Source organism: Cicer arietinum, chromosome 5 (genome assembly GCF_000331145.2).
Source record: "Cicer arietinum cultivar CDC Frontier isolate Library 1 chromosome 5, Cicar.CDCFrontier_v2.0, whole genome shotgun sequence".
Taxonomy (NCBI): Eukaryota; Viridiplantae; Streptophyta; class Magnoliopsida; order Fabales; family Fabaceae; genus Cicer; species Cicer arietinum.
Window position 1 is genome coordinate 72,391,557 of NC_021164.2, and position 10,313 is coordinate 72,401,869.

General features: G+C 30.6%; 3 protein-coding genes across 3 annotated transcripts in view; all 3 read right to left on the reverse strand.

Moving 5' to 3' along the window:
- Window positions 1-979: 979 nt before the first annotated feature.
- On the reverse strand, window positions 980-4,488 carry LOC101496335 (uncharacterized). Its single transcript, XM_027334924.2, has 12 exons — window positions 4,253-4,488; window positions 4,089-4,169; window positions 3,677-3,751; window positions 3,469-3,585; window positions 3,114-3,345; window positions 2,788-2,942; window positions 2,384-2,698; window positions 2,214-2,306; window positions 2,012-2,071; window positions 1,840-1,923; window positions 1,625-1,756; window positions 980-1,447 (listed from the first exon to the last, which is right to left on the reverse strand). The coding sequence occupies exons 2-12, from the start codon at window positions 4,146-4,148 to the stop codon at window positions 1,148-1,150; spliced, it is 1,623 nt and encodes a 540-aa protein (XP_027190725.1). The 5' UTR covers window positions 4,149-4,169; window positions 4,253-4,488; the 3' UTR covers window positions 980-1,147.
- Window positions 4,489-6,384: 1,896 nt separating this feature from the next.
- Window positions 6,385-7,098, reverse strand: LOC101495997 (polyubiquitin). Its single transcript, XM_004501534.4, has one exon. The coding sequence runs from the start codon at window positions 6,934-6,936 to the stop codon at window positions 6,478-6,480; it is 459 nt and encodes a 152-aa protein (XP_004501591.1). The 5' UTR covers window positions 6,937-7,098; the 3' UTR covers window positions 6,385-6,477.
- A 1,723-nt stretch (window positions 7,099-8,821) lies between these two features.
- The window catches only part of LOC101495674 (uroporphyrinogen-III synthase, chloroplastic), a 6,374-nt gene continuing 4,882 nt past the window's right edge, over window positions 8,822-10,313 (reverse strand). Inside the window, exon 9 of the mRNA XM_004501533.4 lies at window positions 8,822-9,124. Within this exon, the coding sequence (XP_004501590.1) occupies window positions 9,070-9,124 (55 nt within the window). The 3' untranslated portion in view covers window positions 8,822-9,069. The remainder of the gene's footprint in view (window positions 9,125-10,313) is intronic.

Sequence of the window (10,313 nt, forward strand, 5' to 3'; positions counted from 1 at the left end):
TCTTCCGATTAATGGCTAACACAATAACTTAGATAATAAGTGATTTTTCAAACGATAAATCCAAAGAAGTTCAGAGGATTTTTCCACCTTATATGTTTCCCTTTTGAAGACATGCTCCTTCAATGATATGTCTCTTTTTACGAAAAAAATATATGAAAACCAGCCAAAGACCACTTTGGTTTTTGCCGTTGTAGTCTTTTTGTATTTCCCATAACTTAATCATAAGAATTTTAACATTAGCAGGCTCACTCAAGATAGCAAATGTAAACTTTTTTAATATAGTTAATAGATTATGAAGCCATACAACTATTATTATTATTTTTCTATTTTCCCAATCAATATTATGAATTTCAAATAGAAACTTAGAGAATAAATTTACATTTTTTTCGATTTGTTATAATATTCCATTGCATAAACTCCGCACAACTTTGTTTTATTACTCAAAATTAATCATATATTGAATTATAAGTGTTCAATTAAGATATTGAAGTGTAGTCAAATCTATTACTCTTGTTGTTTTTAATTAATGATTCTTAATCATTATACCACTCTTCTTAGCTTGAAATTCCAACACAACTTGCTAACTTCAGTGTCTAGTAGTACATAATATGCAGAGTTAATTTCAATTATTTAGAAAAGGACACAATAATTACGAATCTTTTGGACCACAAGCCAATCCTCATTGCCTGTATAATTAGAGAATTCTAGTATCATCTTACTTTGATTGTTTGATCATACATAGAAGTCTATAAGTATTTTCCTTACTATGAGTAATATTCTTTACTTTGTAAAAATGTACCATTTGTTCATTGTCGCACTAATAGCATGTCTAAAAATAGTGCATTCTTATTAGAAACAACTAAGGTTATTTTTAATCTTTATTGTTTGTTAGTTGCTTCATTCATAAATATTTCATCCATGATTAAAAAATGCATTTGATTTTACAAAAATTACTCTTCATTAATAAGAAAAAGAGATATTAATATGAACATGCGCTTTTTTTTTTCCTCTAATATTTAAAATCAGGATCCTATAATTTCGCTTTTTCTATAATCTTTTAGGATTTAGAGATGTAACACTGTATACAAATTTTACTCCTAAAGCCATTTAAAAAAAAAAACCTATACAGAAAATTGAAGCAAAATAACTATGTGCATAGCAAGTATCTAAAACTAAACTCATATGGCATGATTTTTACAAATTGTGAGAGAGGTTGGTTTTTTCTTTTGTCAAGGAACTTGATTGCTTCTTTTCCTTGTTCACTTGGTAATTGGAGGCATATCCAGTCCATTAATGATTCCATGTCTTTTGCAAAGTCAAGTAAATACCAATCTAACATCTTTGGAATAACAAACTTTGATCTTGTAATTCCAACTGCAGCTTGTAAGTATTCTCTTTTCGCCTCTTCGAGTTCCTTCTCAACACGAGATGCTGTGTAAACTCGAACCTGCATTTCTCAGGTTCATGAAATAATTGAATTGTAATGTGACAGCAATTAGGTACATCATTCGTATTTGACTATAATTCTCTACCATATAAAAAACGACGATACAATTGCAATTGCAACAACGATTTAAAACCTTTATAAAAGATTAAAAATTCAATTTAAGCAATAGCAACTTACAGCAGGAGAGGACCAAGTTCCACACGAGAGAGCAAATGTGACAAGAGGTTCTGACAATTCCAAACCATAAATGCTTCTTACTTTCATTTCATGATTATTTACTTCCTTTGATAATGTTTGTTTGGAATTTAGCTGTAAGAACCTTAGTATAGTTAATAATTTTGTATATCTTCCCACCAACAGAAAAAGCTACATTTGAAAAAGACAGAACTTACATATTTCCAGTGATATGGAAGCCTTAAAATGCAGTGTTCTATGGTTGTTGCATTTAACAAGTGTCCACCTACATTTATTGTTGCCTGAGTGACATAAAAACCACATTAATTTATGAGCAAACCAATGTTATTATATGCTAAACTTGGAGAACAAACAAAAGTAAGACCACACCTTCTGCATCAATGCAACAACCATTTCAGGACTTTCTGGTATGCCATTTTCTATAAAAGCCTGAAGCAAAACAGTACTTTGAATAAGCCATTACTAACATTAAGGATAAAAATTAACTAAAAACACTGAAAAATAAGTGCGTTTAGAATACACTAAAATCACATTGGAAAATAGACTTTTCTAATAGACATAATCAACATACATTCATCATACACGCGTTATATATGTTGATCCAGAATGCAAGCTTCTCTTGATGGTTCAGGTTCTCAATGTTGACACAGGCTAGTTTTCTCAACTTAACATCTAATTAACGCGATTGATGATAAAAAATAAAGTAGTAGTAGTTTAGTTTGAATTTGAATAGAGTGTAACATACTTTAATCGATGCAGTACAAACAAAGACTTAGCAGTTTGTGTTGGATTAAAAGATTCAGCTTCAATACTAGAACATAATTGCTTGTATGGACCAATATCTCTCATTCCAAATACCAAGATACCATAAGGATCTGAATATTCTGCAGAGACTTGATTCTTCAATGTACTCATTCTCAAGAGAATGCTAGTTAAACACTTGAGAATATTTTCAGAGATTATATTTGGACTTTCATCTCCTGAAAGCGTTTCGTGTAGACGATGATTTCTTACTTCTGCAGTTGGTTTGTTGTTCAGCCTTAGTTCTTGCTGCTGCTGCAAATTGGGAAAACTTTGAAAAATTCTTCAGTTTTTGATCTACTAGTAACTACTGCTATGAAAAACTATATCTGCTCATGACAAACCTGCTTATTGGGAGGTTTCAAACGTGTGTGTAGTGATTTATTTTCACTTGGAATTTTCTTAATTGGAGTTTTTGTCATTTGGTCTTTACATATAGATTGCTTGCTACACTTGAAAGAATGAGCACTTGATTGAATACTTTTTCCTTGTTTATCATCTGGTAAGACAAACATGAGATGCATGATATCATAGACTAACTCTTGTCAGATACTTCCTCTAATCTTAAATATAAGCAAAAAAAAACATATATATTTGGATCGAATTCATATACTTTTTTACTTATATTTAAGAACAGAAGGGTAATGTATTTTATGAAATGCATACTTACCAGGAAGTGCTGTTGTTAACCTAGTGCCAGATTTTGCAGCATTAATCAATTTTGTACTATTATTTGGGTTTGCATTGTTCACAGATGATGCAGCTGAATTCTCAAGTTTCATCTTTGAGGATGACATGTAAACTGCTTCTTGATACAAATCTTGCCTGAAATTTAAGACCTTCTCTTCAAGCCTAACTATTTCTTCTTCGAGTACCGCAACTTCGGCCACAAGTCCTAATGTCTTTATTTTTTTAAGATCAAATTCATTACTCAAATACTCAACTTAGGATTATAATCATATTGATTTCATATCTAGTAGTGAAGAAAAGGACTAAAAAATATAAAGGTAGAGTAATTTACTAACATAGGGAGGAAGATAAGGTGGAAGACGAGGAAGAGCTCCCAAAGGCCTATTCAAAGCTCTCTCCAATGCCTTGGAAATGTTCTCTTCATGCCTAAGCTTATTCTTCAACCTCTCCACCTGAAATTCAAAAAATTCATTCTTCTCAGTTTCTAATTAGAAGCAAAAAAATGAATTAAATTGAAGAAGACAAAACAAGGACATTCATTACATCTTGTTGCAAAGCCAATTTTCTGTCTTTAACTTCATTCCTCATACCCTTTTGTGAGCTTCCCTTCATCTCTTCCTTTTCATCCAAAACTCAAGAGATTAGAATCAAACTATGCAATTTATCTATAGTTTAAAAGTGAAGATATATAAAAACACAATACTGAAAAAGAGAGCATTTTTTTATTCCCTTTTGAAGATATGATATTTCATATTATAGTATTTAATTTGAAGAAATGCCGAGTTTTGAGGAATTCTGGGATCTTTGTAAGAAGAACTGTTACGCGATCATGATCATAATTTAATAATAAAATTAATTAATTAAACTTAAGTTATTGTACAAACCGTTTTTCAAAAATGTGCATGACATAAATGTACCCTCTTATGAGTTCTGACTTTATAGGAAGTTTAATTACTTTTTCATGTGACATTGGAGCTTTCCTAGGTTGCATCCTCGTCCTCACGGTCGTGTTCATTTTTTTCAACTTCTTCTATCTCTGAAAAATAAAAATGATCAACTTGGAATAAAACATATTTAGTGAAACTATGATCAAAATTGCTTGAGTAAAAAAACCCAAACCTTTAATTTTTTGTCTTAACAATATTAAAAGCCTCAAGTGAATGATCTATGAAGATATATACACTCCAGTCTAAAATAATTTGATAGATTATGAATATGAAAGGGATATAAATAAATGTAATAATAGTTATAAGATGTTGCTTATAATTATGTATAAAAAATTGTGTAGGGACAAAAAAGAACTTGTCCAAGCTGGAACGGAACGCAAGCACTAATGATAGAAAGAGGGGGGGCATGTAATTGAAGTAGAAGAATCCAATTAAAAGGTTAATGTCATGTCATCATGAATCAACGTGCCTTTTACATTTGATGTTTAAATTAAATTTTACCTTAACCCCAACCCAACGCAACGCTCCTCCCCCGTGGGTTATTTTGCATTTTTCCTAGGATTGTTCATTTGTTATGTTCTTTAATTACTTAATGAAAGTGAAAATAATTTGATGGGAGCTGGTAGCTTTTGCCAGTTAATTATACAGTGATGTCTTTAAATAATTGAAATTAAGTGAGGGTTTTGGTCAGGCAAAAGCTGCACACTTCACATGCTTTGCCATCTCAACCCCTTTACACTTTTTGTGATTATTATTAAGTAGATTAGTGAATTCGATTTCTTAATTTTTTTTTAAATTATTTATTTTCAAATATCAAATAAAAGAATAAAAAATATTAAAATAATATATTTAATATTATTCATAATTTAAAAAAAAATAATATATGTTTCATATTACATTGAGTTTATTGGAATTATGGTAAGGAGTCGCGATTTAATAAAATTACAAGTTGTAGTTTTTAAAAAATTATAATAATTTATTGTGATTCTAATATATTTACTATGATATCAAATATACATTTATTAGTTTTGGAAATCACATTTTTAATGAAATTCTTTAATTCGTAATTCTTTTCTTTATAAACCAAACTTGGTATCTAAACGTACATGTCTACATTTTCATTAATCTCCGTTAATTGTTCGGTTGATGAGTTAAACACACCATTTTTTTGTTTTAAAAAGTGATCTTAAATTCAAAATCAAGAAATTAATGTAACCATTTATTTTCTGACATTTACTTATAATCAACTACTTACATCACCGTGGCTGATGAAACATCATAAAATAAAATTTACATATTTATTTTTTGGTACAACATATTTTTAATTTTGATTCTGGCAATTGACAATCTTTTATTTGTCGTTCTTTTTAACGCTATCTTTTGGATAGACCTTCTTTCAATTTATTGGCTAAACAAAAATAATTAAGAAGGGAAAGTAAAGACAGAGGAAGAGTAGTTGCCACGTACGAATCAAATCAAATGTCTATTTGATATTCCCTCCATTATTATTTATAAGTAAGTGAATTCATAAAAATTATATATTTATTTAAAATGTTAATATTTTTCTTATAAATAAAAAATGAGGGAGTATACGCATACAAGTAAGTGTGCTAAACTAAAACTTAGCTGAACTGTTTAAAACGTCATTATTTATCGGCGGCATAAATGAGAAATATGTATGATTGAGAAAGCTAGCCGAAAGAGGTGACATAATTCACGAAATCGCACACGAAACGGCAAATAGAGATGATGATGATGATAGGTAGGTGAGAAGATACTATCATATAAACATAAGCTAGAGTTTGTGTTTCAAACATGAAAACCCCTTATTGTCTCCATCCACCACCACATGACTGTGACCCCAAATCACAAGTTCACGTTAGACGTACGTATCTTAAATCTTTTTATTTAAAGAAAATCAGATTATTTTTTACTCGTTCTAATTTAACACTGCGTGTATCTAATTTTTCAGAAAATGAGATAATGTAATTTTAGCTTTTATCTTTTTGGTTGTCATACAACTTTCCAATATTAGATTAAAAAATAAGTAATGATCAGTAAACTTGCAGCCCTATGGGTAGCGTGAAATTAACAATTAAATTTTCTTGTTTTCGAATTATGTCAAACAGGAGACAAGTTTTCAACACGAGGGGTCTCGGTGCTAAAGTTTGGTCAATTTGTCAAGTACATATCCTTCATTCATGTTTCAATGTATATTTAATTTTGATGAAGTAACATAATTAATTCTAACTGTAAGTAGTATTGTTTGAATTATGCATTAAATCAGAATAAAAGAATTATGCATAAACACAAATCCAGAAGTTAGAGCATTAAAATAGAAACATTAACTAACAGAATTACATAATAAAGATATTATTAACAACATTAGGATTAAGATTAACCACCACGGAGCCTGAGAACAAGGTGAAGTGTAGATTCCTTCTGAATGTTATAATCAGCAAGAGTTCTTCCATCCTCAAGCTGCTTACCAGCAAATATCAAACGCTGTTGATCCGGTGGAATTCCCTCTTTATCCTGAATCTTCGCTTTCACGTTATCAATAGTATCAGAACTCTCAACCTCCAAGGTGATGGTTTTTCCGGTTAGGGTTTTGACGAAAATCTGCATCCCGCCGCGAAGTCGAAGCACCAAATGAAGCGTTGATTCCTTTTGGATATTGTAATCCGCCAGTGTCCTTCCGTCTTCTAATTGTTTTCCGGCGAAGATCAATCGTTGCTGGTCTGGAGGAATACCCTCCTTGTCTTGAATTTTTGCCTTCACGTTGTCGATTGTATCGGAACTCTCTACCTCTAGGGTAATGGTTTTGCCGGTTAGGGTTTTCACGAAGATCTGCATGATGAATTTGTAGTTTTGTGCAAGAAAAATAAAAGAGAAGCGGTTTTTGATAGAAGGATGATTAAGAAGGAGCAGGGGTTGTTTTGTTTATATAGATTTGAATAGAAGAATCCAGAAGCTGTATCGAGGAAGGAACGGTGTTAAGGAATGATATTTCAGGGTTGGTCTAGGATATTCTAGGAGGAATAATGCAATGACAAACACTTTTGTTTTTTATTTCACGAATAGACTCTTATAGAATAAATCCTTTACTTTAAAGAATAAACTAAAAAATATAAATTATTAATAATCAAATATGTAGTTAATATTGTATGCATGTATAATTATTATAAGTAATTATAATAAATATCCATTTATTTTAACAATTTTTTACTTTAGATTAGATAAATTTCACTTTTAAATATATTTTTATTGGTTGAAATTTAAATAGATAGCATTAAATTTAAATAAGATTTACATAATTTGATAAAATTTGAATTTAAAAAAGAATGTATATTACTAAAACTCTCTTTTAAATCAATTGTGTCGCCTATTGACGTCAATACCAATGCTGCAAATTGGCGGCAAGGTATAAGTGTGATTGTGATCATCCATTGAAAACCCCCTAAAGAAATCCTTAATTTTGTTTTCTTGCAATGGAGAGACTTGACGTCTAAATAATTTGGACTTGGAAAGAAGAACTACGTGACAAAAAAAATATATTTTACTTTATTAGAAAAACATTATATTATTCAATTTCTTTTTTAATTACACATATAATATACTTGAACTGAATTCATATAATGGGTTTAAGTAAAATCTTGATGACAGTAGTTTATCCCACACTAAAACTACTTTTACGTTCACTTCTTTGCACAACGTGGGAGACAACATAACCGGCATTACCATTAATAATTTTGATATTCACATAAATTCATGGAGTTGAATAAAGCAATTTCAGATGGCCTCTAAATCCTGGGCCTAGAGTGTATCTCAATAATTGAATGGCAATCGCCAAATTAAACATTTCTCTTGCCAAAATGCCGCAAAGAGGTTTATCAGTACTTCTTGGTCTTTGTACGAGGGGAGGGATGGATTCATTATGGTGGGGTATTACCATATTCATCCTTATGAGACTAAGATCTTTCCCCCAATACATCTACTCCAGTCTAACACTATTACGTTTTTACTTAAACATTTTTATTAGATGAGTTTATAAAGTAAGGAATATTACCATTTACAAACTCATTTCAAATCTTATATTCTGTGAAACTTGAATTTTATTATAAGGTGAGAAAAAGCTCCACAACCATACCGCTCGTGGTTAAAGTCAAACACATTGCTAAACTTCGACCCTTAAACTTGCATTTTACTGATGTATTTTTGTCGTTTATGCGAATGTCCCAAGTCGAGGAACTTCTTTTCAGCTATTTAAAATTCTATTCAATCCATATTTTTAGGTAAAATGCCAATTATTTTGTTCTTCCAAACATTTGGGTTCGCTTAATTGACTTCAAGATTTACCGTCAAGGCACTTTTTATGACCAGCACAATGCACGGATTTGAAATCTCTTGCACAAAAAGAATTTGATATCACACTAGACACACTTGTGATCAAAGGCTAAACTAGCAGTACTCATGCGATGATTATCCAAGCACATCATGGAAATTAGAATAAGAAATTCGTTCATCAATTCCGTTTGTTGCTTGGCTTTTGGATTTTGTCACAAATCTTTCCTCCTAAGATCAAACTCTAGTTTGAAGCTGACTGGTTCAACTATCATTGTCTCAATTCAACTAGGATTGAATCAAACTCAAACTAAAAGTTGAACGAGTGATCTGCGAACCATTTAAAACATAAAAAATTCGATTTACAGTAAATAACACTTCTTAATACCATTGACAGTTTGACACTCCTCAAAGTTCAGGACACATTGAGTGCTCTTTTCAATTGGTGATAAATAAATAGAAGACTGGTATTTACATGATGATAATTATTTACTACTAGCACATAATAATCTCATGAGACTAATTCTACTGAACAGAGAAGAGAAAGTAAATCCGTCCATAATGTCAATTCAATACATTAATCAAATATATGCTGCACAAAGAAATAGCTGGAAACATCTCCATATTGATATGATGGGCAGAAAACTACCTCAATAATTCATCATAGGATCCTAATGCTTCAAGGATGCTTTCTACCCAACTGTCAGGAGAAAGGTTATAAAAAACGGATGTATCAACAGGAATTAAAGCAGTCTAAAAAGCAATAAGATATCTGTACTAACTTGGCCAACTTACCCTGAAATTCTAGCAATCATTTTCTTATCATAACAGGTCAAAGCATAGGCTTTTGTTCAACTATTATTCTAATGCGAAATACTCTCATAACTTGTCTTAATGAAAAATAAATCATATTTTCACACAACCACCACAACTTTTTTAAAACGGATCACAAATTTCAGTCATTGTTTATATTTCTAATCTTCTGTCATTGCTTTTGTAATATTCCATAATAATTCCACAAGATTCTATATTAATAGTAATAAATTTAACTTCAACAGCATAGTAACATATAAAAGACACATGGATTTGGTGGTCTAGAGTGAAGGGTATAATTGTTGATTTTTTTAATCATCCATTACAGAGCACTTAGAGGACTCACACATACCCCACCAGAAATAGACAAACATTATTAGAAAGATAAACTAATTACTATTCTTTTGGATATAAAAAAGTTATTCCTAAGCTTAAAATAGTCACCATGAATGGATGTGGGTGAGAAGTCTTTAAACTTGCTAAAACTTGAAAAAAGACCCTTCTGTCCATTGACGAAATAAAAATCAAATCATTGATGCACGTTTAAATTAAGATGTATGATGGCCATTTGTCCACATCATTTGCCAAAATTATTTAAACAAAAACAAACATATTTTTTAATTCTAGTAACTAAAAAAATACCTAACAATTGAAGAATATTAAATTAAAAAGTAAAAAGCTTCTTTAAGAATGTATTGGAAATAAAATGCCAAAAAATGTGCGACTGTCCTGTGTACTGAATCTACTGATTAATAATGTGATAAATAATTTCCATTTAGCTAATGAAGTGAAATCTGAAAGTCTATGATCCTCTAGTGTAGATTTGACAGATATTTCAAGTTAGTATAAAGTTATGGGAGTGATTATACGTGTTCTTTTTAAATGAAGGTGAGTTATTAAAACTTCAGTCACTCTTAAGTGGTGTAAACTTGCATTTTCAAAAAATTAAAGAGGTTGTTAAAAATGTAGCGTTAATTATTTCAAAGAGCCTTCTCCATGTGCCAGACAGTGAACACTCGTGTGTGTGTGTGTAAAACAGGCATTGAATACTTTTAGAAGAGAATTAAAACAAGAAC

Coding starts and splice junctions, on each gene's coding strand:
- LOC101496335 (XM_027334924.2), bottom strand. CDS start 4,148: ATGAACACGACCGTGAGGACGAGGATGCAACCTAGGAAAGCTCCAATG. Junction 3,346..3,468: donor CACCTTATCTTCCTCCCTAT/GTTAGTAAATTA, acceptor AAAAAAATAAAG/ACATTAGGACTTGTGGCCGA. Junction 1,448..1,624: donor GAACTTGGTCCTCTCCTGCT/GTAAGTTGCTAT, acceptor TGAGAAATGCAG/GTTCGAGTTTACACAGCATC.
- LOC101495997 (XM_004501534.4), bottom strand. CDS start 6,936: ATGCAGATCTTCGTGAAAACCCTAACCGGCAAAACCATTACCCTAGAG.